General features: G+C 45.4%; 1 protein-coding gene across 1 annotated transcript in view; it reads left to right on the top strand.

The window, feature by feature from the left end:
* The window catches only part of TENM2 (teneurin transmembrane protein 2), a 1,025,435-nt gene that overhangs the window by 802,826 nt on the left and 196,650 nt on the right, over positions 1–25,959 (top strand). Inside the window, exons 8-9 of the mRNA XM_007447833.1 lie at positions 16,677–16,872; positions 24,971–25,072. Coding sequence (XP_007447895.1) covers positions 16,677–16,872; positions 24,971–25,072 — 298 coding nt within the window. The remainder of the gene's footprint in view (positions 1–16,676; positions 16,873–24,970; positions 25,073–25,959) is intronic.

Here is a 25,959-nt window from a genome sequence, read left to right on the forward strand (position 1 = left end):
TCTCGAGTATTTCATCAACTCTGAGATACACACGATGCTCATCTTTTGACATCTCTGAAAACAGGATGCATTTTGCAGTCAATGAAGTGGAGGGACAATGAAATGTTTGCTGTCGCATGTTTGTGTACGTAGGAAAGCTCAGTGTTCATTCTAAAAATTAGAGCGTAGTTGCAAGTATAACCTGAATATTCCTAGATATCAGATAAAAAATACTTTCATAATTTTACAGTTTTACTTTTCAAGGTAAATTCCGAATCAATCAATGTTAAGAGCATCCATTTTAAGTGGCCTTTTATTAATTCCAAATATCCTCAGATAACTAGATCCTACTGTATATGTCAAGTCAGGGAGGGTATTTAAATATAATTTTTTACACATATAAATACACAAAAATAAAGTTTAAATAAACATTCTGTGGAATGCCTATGCAGCTGTTCCAGACACAGACAAGCATGGGCGTAAGGGTGTGGACCAGTCCAGACTGCCTGATCTTGAATCTTAACCTCCAGTATTTCCAAGCTGTGTGACCTTGGGCAAGTCCCTCAGCCTCTCTGTGCCCTGATTACTTCATCTATAAGATGGAGATAATAATATTATACATTCATAGCATTGTTGTTAGATGTAAACGAGGTAATCTTTATAAAGCACTTACAACTGGGCTGGCACAAAGAAATGGTATAAGCTATCATCATGTTTTTCAAAGCATCCGTAATGCAAACCCCACAAGCCCCCAAACAAACAAAACAAAACAAATTCCAACTGTTTTATTAAAAGATAACTTTTATTTGTGGTTTTCTCATTATAAGAAGAATTTATGCCAATGATAGGAAAAATGGAAAACATTAACATTTTTAGTATATTTTCTGTTCACATACATTAATCATTTTTACAAATATAGGATCATACCATACATATGCTTTTTACTCTGATTCTTTGCATAATGATAAGTAGGGAACAACTTTCTAAATTTGAATATTCTTCCATAAACTCATTTTAAATGCCTCAAAAATAACTCGTTCTATAGATTTAAAAAATTTTAACATCTTTATTGGAGTATAATTGCTTTATAATTGTGTTAGTTTCTGCTGTATAACAAAGTGAATCAGCTATACGTATACATATATCCCCGTATCCCCTCCCTCTTGCGTCTCCCTCCCACCCTCCCTATCCCACCCCTCTAGGTGGTCACTAAGCACCAAGCTGGTCTCCCTGTGCTATGCGGCTGCTTCCCACTATCTATCTATTTTACATTTGGTAGTGTATATATGTCCATGCCATTCTCTCACTTCATCCCAGCTTACCCTTCCCTCTCCCCGTGTCCTCAAGTCCATTCTCTACGTCTGCGTCTTTATTCCTGTCCTGCCCCTAGGTTCATCAGAACCATTTTTTCTTTTTTAGATTCCATGTATATGTGTTAGCATACAGTATCTGTTTTTCTCTTTCTGACTTACTTCACTCTGTATGACAGACTCTAAGTCCATCCACCTCACTACAAATAAATTTCATTTCTTTTTATGGCTGAGTAATATTCCATTGTATATATGTGCCACATCTTCTTTATCCATTCATCTGTCAGTGGACACTTAGGTTGCTTCCATGTCCTGGCTATAGTAAATAGAGCTGCAATGAACATTGTGGTGCATGACTCTTTTTGAATTATGGTTTCCTCAGGGTATATGCCCAGTAGTGGGATTGCTGGGTCATATGGTAGTTCTATTTTTAGTTTTTTAAGGAACCTCCTCCATATTGTTCTCCACAGTGACTGTGTCAATCTACATTCCCACCAACAGTGCAAGAGGGTTCCCTTTTCTCCACATCCTCTCCAGCATTTGTCGTTTGTAGACTTTCTGATGATGCCCATTCTGACTGGTGTGAGGTGATACCTCATTGTAGTTTTGATCTGCATTTCTCTAATGATTAGTGATGTTGAGCATCCTTTCATGTGTTTGTTAGCAGTCTGTATATCTTCTTTGGAGAAATGTCTATTTAGATCTTCTGCCAATTTTTGGATTGGGCGGTTTGTTTTTGTATGGAAACACAAAAGACCCCAAATAGCCAAAGCAATCTTGACAAAGAAAAACGGAGCTGGAGGAATCAGGCTCCCTGACTTCAGACTATACTACAAAGCTATTGACAAAGGATTAATTCCGAAATATACAAGCACCTCGTGCAGCTCAATATTTATTTAGTTTTTAATAATTTCCTTATGATGAATTCTTAAGAGTAGAATTGCTAGCATAAAGGAGTTACAGTATGTCAAACTTATGTAACAATAACAACAGCCATAAGAATAGCTGGTATTGATCTGGTGCTTACTGTGAGCTGGGCTGGACTCACAGTGACCCTCAGAGGTAGGAAATTTTACTGTCCGCATCTTAGGGATGAGAGAGCAGAGACTCAGAGAGTTGGAGTAACTTGCCCAAGGTCACAGTGCAGCCTGGTGAAAGGTTTAGGCCCAGCTTTGAGAGAAGCCACCAGTGCCCATGATTCTGTTCCGCTTTTGTGCTTGGGAAGGCATTTTGTGACTAGACACGTTCCCAGTTTACTTCCTCTCCTCAGTGATACATTTGATTTATTTTCACAAGCAGCCCACATAAGACCCTCCTGTTGATCTTAGGAGGGCACGGGGCCAAATGTGACATTGTTGATAAAACCACCATCTAAAGACAATTAAATGGGAATGTGCAGTAAATAAGAAATCACATCAGCAAGGCACTGAGAGGTACAAACCTCCATTCTTCTGACCTCGTGGTAGAGCTTTGGCACATCTTGGAATAGCCTTGAGATGTTCATCACTTTTGCTGAACTTGACCCATACAGTGTGGCTGACTAGGTCTTCAGAGCAGTACCTTCCACCCTTCTCCTGGGTTGCATCAAAAGGCAGCATGATGAGGGCATATAGCCTTGTGGGAAGACGAAATATGAAATCAGTCCATTCACGTGCTCAACAAATAGTCACTGAATGTCAGTACTGGGGATGCAGAGATGAAAGGCATTTAAAAAGATAGGGACCTGACAGGTTAAGCAACAACGGCAGCATCATGTAGGGAGAGCTAGAAGATGCGGTACAGGGTGGAAGATTAGAGCTGATGTTCCAGAATCAGCTTGGTCTGGGTTTGAGTCTTATCTCTGCTCTGTAGTAGCTGGAGGTTTGTGGATGAGACTCTCTAGATTCAGCTTTGCCATCCGTAAAATGAGGGCTGTACCTCATCAGGTTGTTGTGAGAATAAATGAGATAATGCCTAGGAAATAGCAAGCACCCCATGGAGATCAGTCGATTAGTCTGACTGGTTATGACCCTTACCGCTCACTCGCAGGTAACCTAGCAACCGGAGGTCTCTACAGGGAGAAAATGGCAAGGTATCTGGCAGAAACCAGCGCTGGGTTGCAAACTGAGTTTTCATTGGTCCTCCTCAAGACTCTAATACAGATTGCAAAGATCAGAGTCTTCCAACTCGGTCAGGATTGGAAGGATTGGAAATAACTCAGGATTCCTGTCTCCTCTCAATCCTTTTATAAATATATGAGGTGGCAGGGGATCGGGGTGCCTCTCCTGGGGCACACTGCACAGCACATCCAGTCGTGTCCAGCCCGAGCCCAGCTCTTCGTGGGCTGGGAGAGGGGTGGACAGCGTGCATCCTGCTAGCGCTGTTCTGTTGTACATTTCTCAAAGTCAATGCCATGTATCATTTATGAAGTTTGTTCCTGTCCCTTGTATGATAAACTCACCAAACGTTAGCTAAAGAGTTTGGTACAGGTAGTTTAAGACCATGAAAATAGGCCACCAATTCGAACCTGTGCAGGATTTTAGGGCAGCTTCCTGAAGGAGTTGCTACCCGAGCTGACTCTTAGAAGGTGAGTTAAGCAGATAAAGAGAAAGGGAAGAGAGGGAAAGATCATTCCAAGCCGAGGGCAGTGAAGATCCCCCTTTTGTTTGGGCTGTGTTGAAGCTTCACGTAACGACTGTCCTTTTTTAAAAATGGTGCTTTTCTTTAGCCGTCCCTTACCAACGAGGACATAGCTTTTCCTTTCAGAACTGGCTCTTTCAAGGCCAGGAGGGACCAAGGAGGGCAGCCCCTCCGGAGGTTTAGTAGCTGTGACCCTGGATTGAGTTGTTGCAGATTTACAGCGTGTACACAGCCCCTGCTAGGAATCCACGTTAAATAAAAGGAAAAAAGTGGTCAAACACCACAAAGCTATGAATTACCCTTGAAACTGGGAACACACACTTTTTATGTACTGAGGGGAAGTCTTGAAAATAGGAGATCAGGACTTAGGGTTTTCAACTGTTTCTCCCTGATCTCGAAAATTTCGTGGGAGAGGGTTAACAATCTCCCGAGAAGACCCTGTCTTCAGATAGATACATCATTCTATCAGAGGCAGGCCATAACCTTGGACTCCACCAGCGTTTATTGAGCACTTACTATGTGCCGTGTGTCGAGGGGCTGCAGCAGTGAACAAGGCAGAGCTGGCCCTTGTGTGGCTGCCGGGCACTGGCCTTAGGCCCCTCTAAGAATTCCCGAGAAGGAAGGGCCACCTACCAGGGAATACATTGTCCCTGCCTTGCCCTGGCCTGGCCTTATTACTTAAAGTTTATGCGTGTTGGGACTTCCCTGGTGGTCCAGTGGTTAGGACTCCATGCTTCCACCGCAGGGGGCACAGGTTCGATCCCTGGTCGGATCCTAGCATGCCACATGGTGTGGCTAAAAAATAAAATGATAAAGTTTATCTGTCTTTCTCGTGGAAATCCCTCTCTGAAACACCTCTGAGAAGGAGGGGTGCTGGGATCTCACCATGGTATTAGAGTTGGTGCCAACATTCTTTAGCAGTAACAGTCAATCCTTTTCTATTCATTTTTCATTCCCCCTACATTCCCCCCATCCCATCCCAGACATTCAAAACATACTCCTTCGAAAACCACACTTTTAGGCTTGATAACGGAGTTGGTGGGCAGGGGGTGGGGCTTGGCAGGACCCATCAGTTGCTTATCTTCACCCAGCAAACCGCCAAAGCCCCTGCCAAGCCCAGAGGGCCCTCAGGGGAACCAGACACAGTGAACACACCAGGTGAGAAGCTCTCTTTTTATTACAAAATAGGGTCTGGTCTCATCTTTTATAACCGTTCGTCAGAGCATCCATCTCTGCAGACCTTCCATCGGGCTACCATCATAGTGAAAGGAAACTCTGAAGTTTTAGAATGCCAACTCTCTGAGGGCAAAGACTGTCGGGTTCCCTGCCTCATCTCCAGGGCTGACAGCAGTGTGGTCTGTAGTGGGCGCATCCATCCCCGTGGCCTGCTGGTTCCCTCTGCAGCCTGCAGACCCATGGTCTTGTCCATACTCCCTCCACTCCGCGGTGCTGGCCCACTTGCTCTCCCCTAGTCATGCCAAGCTCATTCTGTCTCGTAGCTTTTGCACTGGCTGTTCCCTCTTTCTGGAAGGTTCCTCCCTGATATTCAGGTGGCTCCTTCCTTCCTTTTGTCAGGCCTCTACCCAAGCACCATGCCCTCCGTGAGCCCTTTCCCAACAAGGGACTCTAAAACTGGATACTCCTTTATACTTTACCCCCATGCTCTGCTTTATTTTGGCTTCAGTCAACTTAATTTAGCTATAAATGACTAGCCACCCAATGCACACATTTTACGTGCACAGTTTGATTCCTAAAATGTGAAAACTGTGTCTGTCTGAGTAAGCACCATCACAATCACGATATAAAGCACTGCCACCCCTCAGAAGCTCCCCTGGGCCCCATGGCAACCTCATACTAGCCCCCCGCTGATCTGCTTTCTGCCACTAGAGGTTAGATTTGTCTTCCCTGTAGTTTAATGAACAGGGTAGCCTGTGCTCTTTTGTGTCTGGCCTCTTTCACTCAGCATAATACCAATGAGATTCACCCATGTTGTTGTGTGTATCCATGGCTCATCCCTTTTATTACTGAGTAGACGTCCGGTTGTATGGCTACACTATAATCGGCTTGTCCGCTCACTTGTTGATGGGCATTTGGGTTGTCTTTGGTTTGCCCTTTTTTATTCATAGTCCTCATCACTCCCTGGCATTCTGTTCCCCTAAGGCAATGTCAGTCCCCCGGAGGGCAGGAACCTTGGCCACATGATTCACTGCTCTATCCCCAGGGCCCGGAGCAGGGAGGGCCAGGCACATAGTAGGTGCTCAGTGTTTGTTGATGGAACCAATAGTTTTACATTCATTGTCCCCTGTAGCATGAGGCCTGGGCAAGACACAGGCTTGCAAGCTGGGCTTCAGATCTTTCTTTCCTATGAACCCAATCTAGAGACCTTCAAGCCTTCCAAGGGGAACCAAACGTTAGCTGGGGCTCCCTGCTCGGTGCTCAGTGTGTCTGTGCCCTGTCATCCTGCCCATGAGTTCTGAGTTCCTGTGGCTTCTTCCTCTTGTATCTTTTGATCTCTGCTTTCTTGCCCCGTGACATCCAGGAAAGGTGCTCACTCTCTTTTCTGGTTTCCCTAAGAAATTCCATCACATCAAGGCTCTTAAAAATTCCCCTTAGTTTTTTTCTCTTTTTTTATGTCTTGGATTTGGGAGTGTGGGGAGGGGTCACAGGAGGAGGCCACACTGTGGCCTGGGTGGTCAACATCCTCCTGCTCTCTCCTCCCCTCCCTTTACCTCTCTCTAGCTCCCTCTCTGTTTCCAGTAACCAAAAATGTCTTCCTTTGTCTCTCCCAGAAAAGTCCCGCCTGCCCTCATGTTCCTTGGTTTCTTGATTTCTGCTTAAGCAGTGTGTTGAAGAACAGTTTTTCCCCCAATAAGATTAGTAAAGTGGCTCCATCTCATCACAGATGGGCAGGGTACCCCCTGAATCCCAGGCACCCCTGTCTTTGTCTTACCAGCGCAGCCTACCAAGAGGGAAGAGATACTCCGGGTCAGGGCAGTGGAATCCAAAACACAAAGCAACTTGTGTCCTGAGTACGATTGTGTTGACAGTCCTGCAGGCTACTTTAGGAGCCCCTTTCTGTCATCGGAGGCCCTCCCACCCTGACACAGAGCATAGATTCTCTTTCCCAGAGACAGGAAGGTAAACCTTGATCTCCCCATATGAGCAAAGCTGACCAGCACCACGTTCTGGCTGCCTGGTTATTCAGTGTACTGGCCTGGAATGCAGCGGATTCGGGACACGCTCTCCTAAGCTGACTGCTTGAGTGTGAGGCCCAGTTCTGCCACTTACCAACTCCTGAGCAAGTGATGTAACCTCTCCGTGCCTCGGGTTCCTCGTATGCAAAGTGGGGATAGTGATTTGTATTCACTGGGGCTATCATAAGCATTAAATGAGATCGTACATGCGAATCACTTAGAACAGGGCCTGGCCTCATTAAAGGTTACCTCGTAAACTTTATCGTAGTATCATCCAAGCAGTTAGCAAACAAAAATCAGGAAAACTGTATCGAGTTTACTAAAAATTCCTAAGAACTTTTCCTAAAGAGGTTATGTCCTTTCAGTAGTTGTATCACCAAATTCCACTGTGTTGGTATACACTTCACTCTGGGTACGATTTCCTTTGGGCCTAAAGGTTTACGTTCATTCAGTCAAGATCTTTGCTGAGTACCCACTACGTGCCAGGCACTGCTCTAGGCCCCGGGGGATACCATATGGAATAAAACAGACACGTCTCCTACTTATTTATTTATCTTTCTGGATTCTAAGCTGGTTAACATTTATTTATTTGTTTGCTTGGTATTTTTATTGAGGTATAGTTTATGTACAATATTATATAAGTTTCAGGTGTACAATATAGTAATTCACAATTTTTAAAGATGACATTCCATTTATAGTTATTCTAAGGTCTCCCAGTCTTAAGAAGTTTGTGTTCAAGAGTAGTGAGATGGACTATAAATTAGCAGATAAGTGACAAGGCTTTTTTCAAAGAGTTTTTGCTGAGGACAGAAAAGGAGAAGTGATAGAAGCATTTTAGAATGGGTGGTTAGGGATGCCCTTTCTAAGGTCGTGGTGTTTAGGCAGGCATGATGGACAAGGAGCAGGCAGCTGGGGACCTCCCTGGTGGTCCAGTGGTAAAGAATTCACCTTCCAATGCAGGGGACGCGGGTTTGATCCCTGGTCTGGAAACTAAGATCCCACATGCCACGGGGCAACTAAGCCTGCACGCCTCAACTACTGAGCTCACGCGCCTCAACGAGAGAGCCCATGTGCTGCAAACCTCAGAGCCCATGCGCCCTGGAGCCCGCGTGCCACAACTAGAGAGAGAAAACCCGCAAGCCGCAACTAGAGAGAAGCCTGCATGCCACAGCGAAGAGCCCGCTCTGAAATGAATGATCCCGCATGCCTCAGCGAAGATCCCGTGTGTGCCACAACTAAGACCCAATGCGGCCAAAACTAAAATAAATAAATTGTTAAAAAAAAAAAAAAAAGAAAGAAAGAAAAAGAAAGGAAAGAAAAAAAGCAGGCAGCTGTAGGATCAGGAGGAAGAGCTTGTGCAAAGGCCCTGAGGCTGGGATGAGCTTGGCATATTCCAGAGACAGAGAGGAGAGCAGTGTGGCTGGAACACAAGGAGAGAGAAGTCTGGAGGTGGGCAAGAGGAAATTATGGGCCAGGTATGGCCAGCACCCAGCAAAACCATCCAGAACTTTCTTGACCTCTTTTTGCATCTTCTGCAGTGGTCCATATTTCTGTCCTCAGGTGCCCAACCCACTCTGCTCAAGTCTGACGCTAGCACTCCTGGGCTCTGCCTTCCACCCCCTTCTCTGCTCACTGGCATCTTTAGGAAATTTACAAACCAGGCCAGCCACCAGCTATGCTGGAAGCTACAGCCAGGTTCTTGGAAAACTTAAGGCGACCTCCCACCGCTAAGGCTCATGCAAATCCAAGTTCAAGTCCTCGCTTGGCCACCAACCACAGTCAGTGGCCCTGGGTATGCTACTTAACTTCTCTAGCAGCCTTTGTTCTCTCCTGATAAATGAGGAAGAGAATAAGCTTTCTGGGAGGATGAAGTGAGACACCTTATATCAGCTTTTGCCATTATGCCTGGCACATAGCAAGTGCCTAGAAAAAAAAATAGGTACTTCTTATTTTTGATGATTACGTTTTCCGCCACTGCAAGAGGACGTGTGGTGAAAGAATCAAGAATTGCACCTATGTAGACGTAGTCTCCCCTGCTCCTTAATGTAAGGAATTTGGGGCTGCTTGATCCTCACGATGGAGCCCAGCATGATGATTGTTACAGTCCGCAAATATAGGTGCTCTTTCCTTCCCAGAAGCTCAGGGGCTCGTTTGCATAGCTGGTGGACAGACAGCCCAGCAGTGCCCACACTGGGCCAGTCAGCATCTAATGAAGTGACTTGGACACTGTAAGTAGGAACTGAAAATGACAAGCGAGGCCACGTGGAAGGAAGGGAGCCTCCCACCCCCACCGGAGCATGGCCCACCACCCTCATCCTTCCACGCTTCCCAGAGCACTCAGCCCTTTGAAGGAGAGAAAAGAGGTGGTGCAGAGCTTTAAATGAGGAATCAGCCAGACCCACTTTGCCATGGGCCTAGCTGGAGGCGGAAAGAGATGCACAGGCCCCCAGGAGCGACCCACCACTGCCAGTTGTCACCAGATGCCACCAGAGACTCTGTGGTCATGTGGCTTCGAGCAGCCCTCACTCACACATGCTGCTTCCCTGCCATCCAGCTGACTGCTGCGTGTGCCCTGCCATCTGAGGCAGAATCAACATCAGACATCAGGAGGCTGGGGATGCAGCCAGCGCGGGGCCAGGCGCGGCAGGCTGTCCGTGGGAAATGTCGGCATTCGCCGCTGCTCCTGTCCACGTGGGCCCTCAGCGAGCAGGTGGTCCAAGTAGCAAGAAACTTACTTACCTGCCCCCCGCCCCGCTTTCCCAGGGTCCTGGACCCAGTAATAACATCTTCCTGAAGGGCGATGGATCTGTCTTTAACCTTGCCCTCTGTGGCAGGTGTGTACTGGCGTGGCTTCCTGAAGCATCTCTCAGCTGCGCGCTCCCTGCCTGTGGACGCTTTCCCTCCTGGGAAAGCGACAGGCCCCGCTCAATGGTGCAGCCCCCTCTGCTCTCTCCTCCAGCTCCTCTGGAAGCCCACTAAGTTATCTTAATTACCATTCCTCCTTGGTCTCTGCCAAGAAGGGGGCAGATTGAAAATTGGATCAAATATTTGCTGTGGTTTCTTTCTTTGTCCCTCAAGGGCTCGTAAAAGTTGTGTTTTCATGCCACTTTGGGGTATGACTGATGACTTAAAGGCACAGCCCTCACATTGCATGCCAACATGGATTGTTTCTCAGTGGCCAAGGGAAAGAAGAGAACTTCGGTGAGAGAGGGGGAGTTTATCAGGGGTTATGGCGCTGTCACCCTCTGGGTGACCTTATTGCCTCGTCAAGAGAGGCCAGCTGCCTTGAGAGACAGACTTGGCCCTGCAGGCAGCCTGTGCACACACATCCCCCATCGGGGTTGGGTCGCGTGCCTTCTAATCCTCCTCCAAGGCTCTCTGCAGATCTATTAGACAGAACATGCCAGGAAGCAACCTTCTTAGTCCTTCAAGCACAGCACGGTCCTCCAGGCAGCCTGGAATTGATCATGATGGGATCCTGGAACTGAGGAAGCAGATGTCCCTGGTGCTAAGCCTGAGTTATCAACCCCCAGTGCTGGGGCATGAGAAAGCAACTCTGGCCAGGGTCTGAGTTCTTGGAAGATGGACTCTTCCTAGTGTCAGCCAGGCTGCCGTCTAGGATTCCTAGAGAGCAGAGGCTCTCCAGAACCAGATGGCCTCCATGCAAACCAGCTTCTTACTGTGCTCCTGCTTTCCCTGCCCTGGAAAGCAGTCTCTGCATCTGGCTGGCTTGATCCACCTTGTATTTCTAGCCTCCAACCCTCCCCAGGTTATAGCAGCCGTGAATGATGCTATGTGACGCTGCTTGGTATATGTTAACCTATGAGGAGGGTAACTACATATTCCAAACGAGAGCACTCGCAAGAGTGAAAGGAGGAACAGAGGAGATGGAAACTAGGACATCCCTGGGCAAACTGGGATAGATAGACACCCTACACATAATAGGTTGGAACTTGACCAACACAAGATGCTGCCATCCTGGGTGATTCTCTCCCACCGCCCTTAAGAAATGGAAACATTTGCTGGCACTTTACTGTAATCTTGGGAGGTGAACCAGGAAGGAAGAGAAGCATGAGGTTAAGAAATCTTGAAGGCTGTGCTGAAATAACCCATGAAATAACATATAACACAAATAACACAAATAACAAATAACACATGTTGAGGCTATGCCTCAACATTTCAGTAGCTTGATTTTTTTTTCATGTGTACAACATTATAGTGGGTTGGCCAAAAAGTTCGTTCAGTTTTAAGTAAACATTAAGGACACATTTTTCTTTTGCACCAAGAACTTTACTGAAAAATGTATTCATTAACCGAATGAAATTTTTGGCCACCCCAGTATTTCAGCGTCTATATGCACTGCAGTGTGCCCACCACCAAAGTTTTGTTTCCACCCATCACCATACGGTTGACCCCCTTCATCCATTTTGCCCTCCCCCACCCCCCCCTTCCCCTCTGGTAGCCACTACCCCTTTTCTCTGTGTCAGTGGCCTAATTTAGTAAGTGTTTATCTCTTGCTTGTGTCAGTATTTCTGGCTTCCCTCCAAGTGCCAATCTAGGATCCAGGCCACTCCTATCTTGTGACTCCATCATCTTGGGCTTTAAGAGAACTCTGGTTCTCTCTAGAGGCAGATAGGTAGGGAGAGCGAGCAAGTAGGAGGTGGCACAGAACGTTTTATGGCAGGATCTAGAAGTGGAGTTCATCCCACAGCGTGTGTTCCATTGAACACTGTCACATGCTCCCACGTAAAAGCAAGGAAGCTGGAAAGGAACAAGACACTGATGCAGACGGTGACCATCAATCTCTACCACAGTGGTCACTAAGGAACAGTGTCAAAGGAGGAAAAGAAGGAAGACAAGCGATGGAGCAAAGAAAGTCCAAAGAAAGAAAGTGTACATTGGACATCGTCCCACTGAGAGTTTTTAAAATTTATTTATTTATTTTTCGCTGTGTTGGGTCTTCGTTGCTGCGCGCGGGCTTTCTCTAGTTGAGGCGAGCGGGGGCTACTCTTCATTGCGGTGCGTGGGCTTCTCATTGCACTGGCTTCTCTGGTTGTGGAGCACGGGCTCTAGGCGCGCAGGCTCAGTAGTTGCGGCTCATGGACTCTAGAGCACAGGCTCAGTAGTTGCGGCGCACGGATTTAGTTGCTCCGCGGCATGTGGGATCTTCCCGGACCAGGGCTCTAACCTGTGTCCCCTGCATTGGCAGGTGGATTCTTAACCACTACACCACCAGGGAAGTCCCTCCACTGAGAATTGAAAAGGTGAAGTCATAATGGCCGTCTAAAGTCACCTCTCAAATCTTGATGATCTACAGGCATGCACAGATTCCTTGGGCCACAGTGTCCATCATGTGCATGTCTGGTGGTGCATGACTGGTGGTGCATGACTGAGGCTTGCTGCCTGTAACTCTACCCCTTTCTCTCCTATTCAGGAAAGCACATTAGAAGACAAGGGAGGGCAGGTGATTATTACTGGAGACAAAATCTTCAGTACATGGCAACTTAGTTTCCTTTCAGTGGAATTCATTTACAGATTCAGAATTTTATGCACTTGATATTTTACAAATATTTATTGATCAAACTCTGCTCAAGATGAATTAGACACAGCAATGAATTATCAATCATCATGATAGCAGAAACTTTCAGGGTGTGTTTACCATATACTGAGTACTGACTATTCTAAGCACTTTACATGGTTTGACTCATTTATTCTTTACAACAGTGTTTTGCTGTATTATTATTATGTTTTGAAATTATACCCATTTTAAAGATAAGGAGACTGAGGCACAGAGAATTGAAATAGCTTGTGCAAGTGTCACAGCAAGTAAGCAGCAGAGAGTGGGTTCTAATCAGGCAGTCTAGCTCCGAAGTTCTCAGTCTTAACCACTCTACCATGTGGAAGAAATCCCTGCCCTCCTGGAGTTTATGTTCTTCTGAGTAGACAGACAATAAACATAAAAACATTATATCAGGGCTTCCCTGGTGGCGCAGTGGTTAAGAATGCACCTGCCAATGCAGGGGACACAGGTTTGAGCCCTGGTCCGGAAAGATCCCACATGCCGCCGGAGCAACTAAGCCCGCGCGCCACAACTACTGAGCCTGCGCTCTAGGGCCCACAAGCCACAACTACTGAAGCCCGTGCTCCTGGAGCCTGTGCTCCACAACAAGAGAAGTCACCACAATGAGAAACCCACGCACCACTGCAACGAAGAGTAGCCCCCGCTCGCCGCAACTAGAGAAAGCCCGTGCACAGCAACGAAGACCCAGTGCAGCCAAAACTAAATAAATAAATTTATTTTTTTTTAAAAAAACATTATATCGTTTTAGAGGGTGATAAGTGCTTTGAAGAAAATAAAGTACAACAAAGAGATACAGGATTGGGACACCTCAGTCCAACATGTCCCAGTGCCCCTGGCTCACAGATTCTTCCTTAAATGAAAACTGCTCTCTGTACTTCCGTGGAGGGGCTCCGAGGAGCCGGCCAAAATAGATGTCCGCTCTCTCCTCTGACAAATACCTTTTCCAAGAGTCATTTGATTGGCTGGACAGCGCTCACTGCTGCTGGTCCTAAGCCATTTCTGTGCCCCTGGGCTGGGCAGCCAGTTCAGCAAGAGATGACTGATGCCCAAATTAATAATGAGCGATGGCCCCATGCAAGTAACCACCTTCCCCCAACTTTTCCTCGTGGGAGTGATAACCTGGACCCCAAATGAACTATATCCTTCTCACCTCGGCACCACGGAAATTACACTCATTCCTCTGGCTGACAGCAGTTTGTAGACATGGGTCTGGGTAGTCGGAAATTTACAAGTTGCTAAGGAACAAATGCTCTGGTTACAAAGGGCTCCGAAAGGAGCATCAGTTTGTCATATCACTGCAGATCATTTATTTTATCCCATAAAGACAGCTGCAACCAACGGACTCTGGGGTAGAGGGAAGCTGAATACAAACATTTGTTTCCTGAGAGGGCTTCCCTGGTGGCGCAGTGCTTGAGAGTCCGCCTGCCGATGCAGGAGACGCGGGTTCGTGCCCCGTTTCGGGAAGATCCCACATGCCGCGGAGCGGCTGGGCCCGTGAGCCATGGCCGCTGAGCCTGCGCGTCCGGAGCCTGTGCTCCGCAAATGGGAGAGGCCACAGCAGTGAGAGGCCCGCATAACGCAAGAAAAAAAAAAAAAAAAAAAAAAAAACATTTGTTTCCTGAGAGATGGAAGAGATTTCCACTTCCTACGCAACGTCCCTTGCCAGGCCCCCAGATACAAAAACTAGAACCATGTGCTTCTCTTCTGCGATCCCTGTGATTTGCAAATAAGTGACTCAGGATCACAAGGTACTTCATAAAATGGTTATTATCTTCCAGGCACTGCCCTAAGCATTATCTCATGTCATCCTTATAACATCCCCAAAAGGTGGGTGTTATTATTCCCTAGTATGCAAACCAGGAAGAGGGTAAGAGATTCGCCTAACTTCAAACAGTAGCAAATGGCAGTCAGAATTCAAACCCAGGTCTGTCTGACAGCAAAACCTTTGTACCTAAGCCTATAGACTCTTTTGGTTTCAATTATCACATTTCAGTTGGGAAAAGCTGGCAATTCTGCTGACAAGGAAGTCCCATTAGTCGATTTCCTGGAGTTTCATTCTTTGAAGTTCGTGAAAGGGGTTACAGTGGATGTCAGTAACCCATATCACCCTTTTTATGGCGGGGAAAGTGGTGAGAGAGAGCTTAATCCCACAGTGGTGGTTTTTATCTGCTAAAGACCTACACTTTGAATGTTCTCTGGAAGTCACGGTGCAAATGACTTTCCTGTGGAATGATTTCGCAAGAGTTCGCAAGATGACTGCATTTCTGCTGGGGTCTTATTGATTTTCTCGTCAACAAGTAAGAAACATGGGTGTCCTCTTTGCCTTTCCCTTCATCCTCTCTGTGCAGCCCATGGTCAAGCCCTGTCCTCTCTTCCCTAGAAATGTTCCTGCAAAGTTGTCCCCTTTCCTCATTCACTGTCCTAATCAAGACGCCTGTCACCTCACACTTGGGTTTCTGCAGTTGCTTGCTAACTGGTCTTTCTGCTGCTTTTCATTCCCTCTTCTAGAACATCTCATAGCCTGCCTGCAAATGAATTCCTCAGAACATTCCTCCCATCACGTCGTCAGTCACTGCTCAAGGATCTTCTGTGGCTCCCACTTGCCGGCCGCAGGATCTCACCATTCCCTAGGACAGGCCCCTGTGGATCACACTTGCTCTCCCATTCCCCTCACCCCATTCCTGGTTGCCTTCACCCACCACTCTGTCTTCCACTGATTGCTTCCAGTTCTCAGCCTGGTTTCCATTGAAACAGAGTTTCATAGTTAATTGCTGGTCGATGGGAGGCCAGGCACTGTGAGGGCACTGCACCTAAACAGATCTAGGTCCACATTTTTGCTTTGCTCCCTTGGTCACTGAGTGACCTTTTTTTTTTTTTTTTTTTTTTGCGGTACGCGGGCCTCTCGCTGTTGTGGCCTCTCCCGTTGCGGAGCACGGGCTCCGGACGCGCAGGCTCAGCGGCCGTGGCTCACGGGCCCAGCCGCTCTACGGCATGTGGGATCCTCCCGGACCGGGGCACGAACCTGTGTCCCCTGCATCGGCAGGTAGACTCTCAACCACTGCGCCACCAGGGAAGCCCCACTGGGTGACTTTCGATGTGTTGCTGGACTTCTCTGAGCCTCAGTTTTCTTATCGGTAAAATAAGATACCAATAGTGCCGATCTTACAGGGGTTTTGCAAGAGTTGAATGAAATGATGATGACGATGGTGGTGGTGATGACAGCTCACGTGTATTTTGTGTTTGCTTTGTGCCAGGCGCTGTTATCAATATGATCTTATTTCTCACAACAAGCTATAACATAGGTACTGTTATTTTCAGTTTTGCAGATGGGAAAATTGAGGGAGGGACAGGTGAAGCTAATAAGTTCCAGATTCTCTCCCAGGTAGTCTGGCTCCTCAGCCCTCTTTCTTAACTACTCTGATATACCACCTTCCTTTCGTGAATGATCAGTCAATGGTATCTGGTAACATAGGTTCATAATTCTTTACCTGAAACTCTTGAGTGCCAGATGCAATTTGGAATTCAGAATTGGGGGAATTATTAAAAAGTTATACTTGGCATATGCTATGTATTCTGTAACACCCCAGTAGGGACTGGAGCAAAAACCCACCTCTCTCTTTCTCTCTCCCTCTCCCTCTCTCTCCCTCTCTCTCTCTCTCTCTCTCTCTCTCTCTCTCTCTCCTCTCTCTCTCTCTCTCACACACACACACACACACACACACACACACACACACACACACACACAGAAAAAAACCCCACAAAAGCTGAAAAGAGATTATGGCCTTATAGTCATAAAACTATTAGCAGTAACTATAATAAATGGTGACTGTTATTATTACAACTTTCATGACTCTTGTTTTACTTATAATCAAATGAGCTTATAGTAAAATGTACTCAGGAGTATCTCTCAGTTAACTAATGGGGCTGGAGGGAAAGGTGCTTATTATGGGACCAGGTCTGCACCCTGTGTCACATGCTCTCTTCTCTTCCCAGTATGACTTCATGGAGCGTCTGGACGGGAAGGAGAAATGGAGCGTGGTCGAGTCACCCAGGGAACGCCGGAGCATACAGACCCTCGTTCAAAACGAAGCCGTGTTTGTCCAGTACCTGGATGTGGGCCTGTGGCACCTGGCCTTCTACAATGATGGCAAAGACAAAGAGATGGTTTCCTTCAACACTGTAGTCTTAGGTAGGTACGGGATCTCTGAGGTGATATGTCATGAAGGAAAGGATGGAAGTGTCTGGCTTCTCTGTTGAAGGCACATCTTCCAAGGTGGTCCTACTAGGTCGGGGACCAAACCAGCATCCTTAATTTAGGGTTCATAGTATCATCCACATAAAACTAGCCCTGATTAAAATATGAATGCTACTTAAATCATGAAAAAGCCACTGTGAGTACCAGGGATTGAGTTGCAGTGAAGAGCTTGGGTCCAACCACCTGGCTCAAGCCCTGGCCACACAACCTAGGCAAACCATTGGACTTCTGTCAGCCTCAGTTCCTCATGGTAAAATAGAACTAACTAGTCCCTCCTTATAGTGCTACAGTAAGGAGTAAATGAAATAAGTTACAGGTGTAAATCCCTAAACAGCCAGTAAATACTGACCATTTGTGCCAGGTCACAGTTTTTCTGAAAAATCAAGGAAAGCTCAAAGTAAATTTTTTTTTTTAAAAACCTGACAAATAAATCAGGAAAAGGATATAACCATAAGAAAGAAATCATATCTTTGTTCCCAAATTGGTAAATCTCAAAAAGCTTTAATTAAGCACTTGTCATTTGGGACATGTTTTATAGCAGTCCTTTTTAGTAGCCATTGGGGAAAAGCTAAGATTTTATCCAAAATTTCCCCTTATATGTGCATACAAACCTGTAAGAGGGCCATTATTTTGAGGATATTTCATGAGGTTTTCTAAAGCAAGCCCTAAGAATTTTAACAATCATATCACCTATAAGTAATTTTCATAACATTTATTTTGTCATTAGGTTTTAATCTTCTTACTAATGATAATAACTGATCCTCTCTGAATCAGGGCAGATTGTTAGACCCATTTCACAGAGGAATTAACTGAGGTTCAGGAAACTGAGTCCCTCAAGGTCCCAGGATATGGAAATGGTGGAAATGGCATGGACTTCTGGGCCTCATTCATTGCCTTTCTGCAACGCCATGTTGTCCCAGCAGCGTTTAGTTGTGGACCTCAAGTTTCACTAGAGAAACCTAGATAAGATGGTTGATCCAGGATTAAATCCTACCTTTTCTTTCCCACATCCTACCTGGGAGAGTCACTAGACTCCCTGAGCCTCAGATTCATTGTTTGTGGGAAGGTGATGACCATATCTCCGAAGGGAGGGATGGTATGACTTCACGTACTGAACCTGTCTGGAATGGAGCTGGTAGTCACTCGTGAAAGCTGATGATTTTTTTAAAAAAATATTTATTTGGCTGCACTGGGTCTTATTTTCAGGATCTTCATTGCAGCACGCAGGATCTTTAGTTGCAGCGTGTGGGATCTTTTAGTTGCTGCATGAAGGATCTTTTAGTTGCAGCACGTGGGATCTAGTTCCCTGACCAGGGATCGAACCCAGGCCCCCAGCATTGGGAGCGTGGAGCCTTAGCCACTGGACCACCAGGGAAGTCCCAAGCTGGTGACTTTTTAAGAGCACATCTTGTACAGCTGTTTTTCTATTGACTGCATGTTAAGAACTTCTCTGTTAGTTTCATGGATTGCTCTGAAGGATTCCCTGATTCTTGAAAGAGAACCTGAAATTCAGGTGGCAGCCACAACTTCAGAATGGTACAAAATCAGGTGGGATTTGGTATTACCGTAGCATTGAAGTTAATGCTTAGTCCCTCTGTTAAGGAAAGATTGGCCCTAACAGGGTTAGCCAAATGCTCCTTTTAAAGCAGTGCTTGGCATGCCAGAGCCTATGGGCCAAGTCTGGCCCACTGCCTATTTTTATAAATAAAGTTTTATTGGACCACAGACACATTCATCTGTTGACAAATTGTCTGTGGCAGCTATAACAACAGAGTTGAGTGGTTGCAGTGGAGACAGTTTGGCCCATGAAGCCTAAATATTTACTCTCTGTCACTTGACAGAAAAAGTTTGCCAAGCCCTGCTCCACACTAATGGCATAAACTTTGTATCAGGAAAGTCACTGGAGAAGTCTTCCACCATTAGGGAGAGCTCCCAGGAGCATGTTATGTACCAACGAGGGAAAAAAAAAAAAGTAAAAGGATAAAAACCAGATCACAAAAGAAAGAAACTGGCAACACATTTAGAACTGGTTTGAGACAGTAAGATAAAGAACAATCTTTTGCTTAAGAACGTGATGGGAAATGATATCCTTTTGGTCACCTTGTGTGTTTTTTTAAAAAAATTTTTTGTAAATCTTTTTTTTTCTAATTTTTATTGGAGTATAGTAGATTTACAATGTTGTGTTAGTTTCAGGTGTACAGTAAAGTGCGTCAGTTATACATATACATATATCTACTCTTTTTTAGATTCTTTTCCCATATAGGTCATTACAGAGTAGAGTAGAGTTCCCTGGTGCTATACAGTTGGTCCTTATTAGTTATCTATTTTATATGTAGTAGTGTGTACATGTCAATCCCAGTCCTCCAATTTATCCCCACCCCTTTCCCCCTTGGTAATCATAAGCTTGTTTTCTACATCTGTGACTCCATTTCTGTTTTGTAAATAAGTTTATTTGCACCATTTTTTGAGATTCCACATAAAAGTGAGAGCATGTGATATTTGTCTTTCTCTGTCTGACTGACCTCACTCAGTATGACAATCTCCAGGTCCATGCATTCGCCTTGTGTTTAAATGCAAAGGCTTGATACACATGACAGCAAACCCCACACACAGCAGCTGGCTTAGCTGGAGTCTATAAAGACTCAGTGGAATGGTTAATAACAAAAACAGTAACAACGGCACATCTATAGAGAGTTGACCATGAACTAGCTCCCGGACTTGGCCCTTCTGGGGACTAGATCAGTTAACCCATAGAGTAGTTATATGAGGTCATTACTACCAATATTCTGTTTTCCAGTTGAGGAAGCCCAGACTCAGAGAAGTTAAACAAGTTGCCCAAGGTCACACAGAGCTAGTAATAGGTGGAGTCAGGATTCAAACTCTCCCAGAGCCTGTGCTCTTAACCACTGGATTGCTTTGGATTCTAGCCAGATAAATCCCTTTCGCCTTCCACACAGCAAGTTGTCTGGGGGCCATATTATCTAATAATGGCTTCTGCCCTCCATTGCCTTTATCCATATGGACACAGACAGTGGTAGTGAGATGCCCTTCCCCCAGGCCATTACCCTCATTCGCCTGTCGGAGCTGGGAATAGCAATTCTCCCAGAGGATTTCTCTCGTCTGGACTGTAGCTCAAAGAGAAAGTCAAAGGTAATCGGCCTAATAGTTGGGCAGACATCTTGATAGAGCAATGATAGTAATTGGCCTGAAATGTAGTGAAAAGTGCAGTGTTTTATTTGGTTCAGAGATTTCTCCCACACATATCTATTATCGGAACACACTCCATCAAGAGCAGCCAGGAGCGCCGAAAGCCCCTGTGATATGAAACAGAAGGAAGGATGTTAGATGGGTGTTGACCAGCCATCACACTAAATATACCTTTGACTCAGGGATGTCTTTTGTGTTTTGGAGAGAAGCAGCCTGCTTTCAGCAATGAGTTTCATCTCAGGGTACAACAGAGTGGCATTCTTGAAGGACGGTGCAGATTTCGGGGAGGCTAGCCTCCACTTGTATAAAAATCCCATTTCCTGGGCTAACTCTCATCACCTGCCTTGTTTCCTCAACAAAAGTCCAACCAGGTTGACAGAAAGGAAAGCTGATAAGATTTCAAGAGTAATATTTAATTGGGTATTGGAAAAAGGGGACTGAGAGAGGTGAGCTCCTTCTATATTTCAGCAGTACTACATAATTGTTTCTTTCCTCAAAAACTGTAGAAATGCTTCAAAGACAAGACCTGGGCGGGGGGTGGCATGGTGAGGATGTAAATTGATACAGCCTCTAGGGAGAACAGTGTGGAGGTTCCTTAAAAAACTAAAAACAGAACTACCGTATGGCCCAGCAATCCCACTACTGGGCGTATACCCTGAGGAAACCAAAATTCAAAAAGACACACGCACCCAATGTTCATTGCAGCACTAATTACAGTAGCCAGGACACGGAGGCAAGCTAAGTGTCCATCGACAGATGAATGGATAAAGATGTGGTACATATATACAATGGAATATTACTCAGCCATAAAAAAGGAATGAAATTGTGCCATTTGCAGAGACGTGGATAGACCTAGAGACTGTCATATAGAGTGAAGAGAGTCAGAAAGAGAAAAACAAACGTCGTATAATATCACTTATATTTGAAATCTAGAAAAATGATGCAGTTGAGCTTATTTGCAAAGCAGAAATAGAGACAGAGACATAGAGAACGAACGTATGGATACCAAGGTGGCGGGGAGGTGGGATGAATTGGGAGATTGGGATTGACATATATACGCTACTATACATAAGATAGATAACTAATGAGAACCTACTGTATAGCACAGGGAACTCTACTCATTGCTCTGTGGTGACCTAAATGGGAAGGAAATCCAAAAAAGAGGGGGATATATGTATAGCTGATTCACTTTGCTGTACAGCAGAAACTAACACAACATTGTAAAGCAACTATACTCCAATACAAATTAATTTTTAAAAAAGACCTGGGGAAATTGAATGAAAAATACTCTTCACTGCAGTTTTTGCTTATTTTGGATTCTCCCACCCTCTGAGATGCGTGCGCGTACACACATACATACACACACACACACTTCAACGATTACTTACCAAGGACCTACTGTGTGCCAAGCATTGAGAATATCTGGGTGATCAGTTCAGCTCTGGTCTCTTCCTCATGGAGCTTGATGAAAGAAGACAGATAGGTAAAAAGACAATTATAGGAATTAGGGGAAGATAGAGGAAAGGGTACAAAACCCAGGTTGAGGGCAGTAGGGAAGGAAGATGCCTAGAAGCTAAATGTTCTCTAAACTGAGACTTAAGCATAAATACCTCAGCTAAAGGGCAAGGAGGCCTTCCAGCCCAGCACAGAGCCTATGCCAAGACCTTAGTCCTTTTCCCTGGGACTGGTAGCAAAGAGCTTCTCTTCGCTGCTCTATCTCTGAGGATGTTAGGTTGGAGAACAGGGAGATTTCCACCAAACCATCCCCAGACCCAGATGCTCAGTGAGAATCTAGCTCTACTTTGCTGTCCGAGTGACTTCTAAACATGCAAGCTGGATAATGGCATGTTTCTGTTTAAAATTTTTCACTTGCTCCCATTGGTCCCAGAATAAAATTTAACTCATTCACGTGGTCTCCAGGGCCCTAGATGATCTGGGTTTCTCCAGACTCATCTTAGGTCACTCTCTTCCTTTTTAGCTACCCTCCAGCCACGTGGGATTCAGTTCTGCTGTTTTCCACCTCAGGGCCTTTGCATCAGCTCTTCCTTCTGCCTGGGATACTCTTTCTAGCTTGCTTTTTTTTTTTTTTCTGGCCATGCTGCGAGGCTTGCAGGATCTTAGTTCCCCGACCAGGGATCAAACCTCGGCCCACTGCAGTGGAAGCACAGGGTCCTAACCACTGGACCGCCGGGGCAGTATTCTGCCTGGAATAATCTTCACCTTTGCTCTTGACTTGGCTGTTCCAGCTCACCCTTATATGTCACCTGCATAGAATAGAGACGCCCTCCCTGACTCTCCTTTCTCAGTAGCTTCCACCTCTTACTCCCCGTCACAGTATCCTATTCTCTTCAAAGCACATATCACAATTTTTATTTGATTTGATAATTTTGGGGGGCCTGTATTCTCTATGACAGTGGAAGTTCTGTGAGGGCAGGGACTGTGTCTGTCTTAGTCACCATTGTATTCACCAATGTCTTGTAGGGTGCCTTGCATATAACAGTTGCTCAGTTAATAAAGTAAACCCGGGCTTCCCTGGTGGCGCAGTGGTTGAGAATCCACCTGCCGATGCAGGGGACACACGGGTTCGTGCCCCGGTCCGGGAAGATCCCACCTGCCACGGAGTGGCTGGATCCGTGAGCCATGGCCACTGAGCCTGCGCATCCGGAGCCTGTGCTCCGCAGCGGGAGAGACCACGGCGGTGAGAGGCCTGCGTGCCGCAAAAAAAAAAAAGTAAACCCTGTGTCAAGGACTGTGACAGGTCTGAGATCTCACCGTAATTGTCAGCTAACACAGTAGCCGGCCACAGTCTCCTAGATGTTATCAGAAGAGGAGGTGCTCCTGGGTCCGAGACAAAAGACTTTATTCCTCAGAGCAATGTAATATCCACAGTATCAACATATGTGCCAGTTCCAAGCCCCAGTCCCCACAGGGCAACACAAACAGAGCCAGGTGTTACCTACACAGGCAGTGGGTTACGTGACAGGAGAGAAACTCTGAATTTACTGTCCTTGAGTCTCCAGATGGGCGGTGAGCCTGCTCATTCTTTTCTCCAGAGGGAGACATTATCTTTATTTACACTGGACAGTAACTAAACTTGCCCTTTGCTCTGGAGACAGACACTGTCTCTATCTCCCAAGGCTCTTCACTATACAGACAGCCTTTAAAAAAAAGATAGTCCAGAGCTAAGGAGTCAGTGCCTCTGCTCATAAGACATTCAGGAGCACAAGACACCCATGGCGAATTGTCTCCTAACATCATGTGAAATTGCTTTTTGACCTGCAAAAGCAGCTACTACGTATGATTCAACCTAATGCTTTTTGAATGAAAGAAAGAAGGGAGGATGAATAGATGAAACAAATCGATAGCCACTTGGATGCTTCTCAGCCCACCTTTATTCTGCCAACCTCAGGGAGTTGAGCCTGCAGTGATAATTGTTAGACACTAAAGACATTGGCTTGGGAATTCCTTGGCGGTCCAGTGGTTAAGACTCTGTGCTTTCACTGCTGAGGGCTCAGGTTCAGTCCCTGGTCAGGGAACTAAGATCCTCAAGCCACGCAATGCAGCCAAAAAAAAAAAAAAAAAAAAAAAAAAAAAAAAAAAATTGGCTCAACCAAAAAAAAAAAAAAAAAGAAGAAAAAAAAAAATTGGCTTGGGACTGATTTTGAAAAAGCAGATACACTGATTGAGTTCTCCTAGTGCCAGAAACCAACCACACCCGGATTCTGGCAGAAGAGAGCTGAGAAGTAAAGCACTATAGAAAGAAAGCACTACGGCGTGGTTTGGTTTTTCAGTCCAGAGTGGGAATAAATGGGAAATTCGGTTTAAAGGGAAAACTCCCTTACCATTCACAGGTGACTCCATTAGGGACAATTAGACTTCCTAGTCTTCCATGCATATCACCAAGTCCCCAACTCCCCAAGGACTGTGTCATGTCATCTTTGGGGCATAGTGGCTTTTGATCATCTTAGTAATTTAGAACCTGAAAGTCTAAATGTGTTTCTTTGAATGTAAGGCAAAATTAGGTTAATAATAATCATAATTTTAAAAGACTATGACTGCTTCTGTGCAGACCCAAATCAACATGAAAAAGTTCCAGAATTATCCCTTTGAAGGCATTACTTGAGAGTGCACATAGCAAGGTAAATCACGAAATAAGATGGCTGTACAGGTTAGAACAAGGGTGAACTAATTGATTTTCATGAAAATAAGATCTGCAAAAAGCTAGGCATAAAAGGCCTTTTGTACCACCCCAAACCTACTACTTAATGAATCCCCAAATCATGCCAAAATTGATCAGTCTCACGTATTTAGACTTCTCTTTCTTTAACGCAGGGGATTTTTTTTTTACTCTATAAATCTGAGATCAGGAGCCACCACTGTCATTTGGAGAATCACTCTTTATCCCTAAGGCTAAAAGTTGATATCCCACATCTCAGACCAAATCTCAAATTGACAGGATGATATCGGGGCAGGGTGGGGCTCACAGTGTTTAAAAACTTGCCAGCGTTCAGTCTTGGAAAATTGAAGTTTTTATATCCAGATAAGTAGTTTATTTTGAAAAAACAAAAATTGCAGCAGTATTAACCCCATATTCCTGCCTGGGCTAATCACATGGAGAGCAGTGGTTACATCCATGCATTGTTCAAGTTGCCCTAGTCCCCACCCATCCCTGTTCTCTTCCTTCACTCACTTCTCCCTACCTGCCTCCTCTGTAGGCACCTGAGGTTACTACCACTGCTCCTGAAAAACAGTGGATGGCTGACTATTAAATTGCTTCACCAGCAGGCAGAGAAAAAAGTAATTGTTCAATTTCTCTCTTTTTCAGATTCAGTGCAGGACTGTCCACGTAACTGCCATGGGAATGGCGAATGTGTGTCCGGGCTGTGTCACTGCTTTCCAGGATTTCTAGGAGTAGACTGTGCTAAAGGTATTTACCACCACTTCCCTGCTATGACTGGAAAATAGAAAATAGGCTTCTCAAAAAGGGGTGGGAGAAGGGGCACCAAAGTAGCCTCCCCAGCAAATTCCACTGGGATATCTTGTAAACCCGTGCATGCTACACGTCCTAATGCTTTGGCAAAGTGTAGACTTCGATGTATGACAACTGGCCAATATACCTGTAAGAGCAGGGCAGGTATCCTTGCCATTGAGGTGTGCTGAGAAGAAAGACTTGCTAAAAATGAGATGGTTAGATTTCCTGTAAAAGCAGAAGTGAATTACCATCACTCCTTTCTTATAATCATTAGCGTCCATGAAATGGAAGATTAAGCATCTCAGGGTTAGTAAATTTCATTCATTCTGGCCAGCTATGCTCTTAATCTGGGGAGTGCTATTTATCATGGCAGAATGGGTTTAAAATTGTATTATTAATTTATCTACACTGCTTTGCACAGGATGATGGGGGCCCTGGGATTCTTGGGGGGAAAGTATTATAAGAAAGAAAATGACTCTCACAAGAACAGAGGACTTAGGGCTGCCTACCTAGCTAGCAAGAGACCTTGAGCCTGACCTTCAAGCAGTGCGATCACAGGCGAGTGCAGCGGAGAGCAGAGTTTCTCACACTTTTTAGACATGGTATGTGCACACACACACACACACACACACACACACACACACACAAGTATACATTCTAGATAAGTACAACCGTAAAATTAAAATGAGACTTTCACAGACAACATTTCATGTTTCTTTTCTATTCTGTAGTGTTTCACTTTTTAAAAATGAAATACACTGACTACGCTGATTCCCTACCCGCCAGTGAGCCTGAAAAACAATGATGGAGAGGTTCCAGGCCCTTGCTCAGGAGTCAGGCAT

The sequence above is a fragment of the Lipotes vexillifer genome, unplaced genomic scaffold (genome assembly GCF_000442215.2).
Source record: "Lipotes vexillifer unplaced genomic scaffold, Lipotes_vexillifer_v1.1 scaffold370, whole genome shotgun sequence".
Taxonomy (NCBI): Eukaryota; Metazoa; Chordata; class Mammalia; order Artiodactyla; family Lipotidae; genus Lipotes; species Lipotes vexillifer.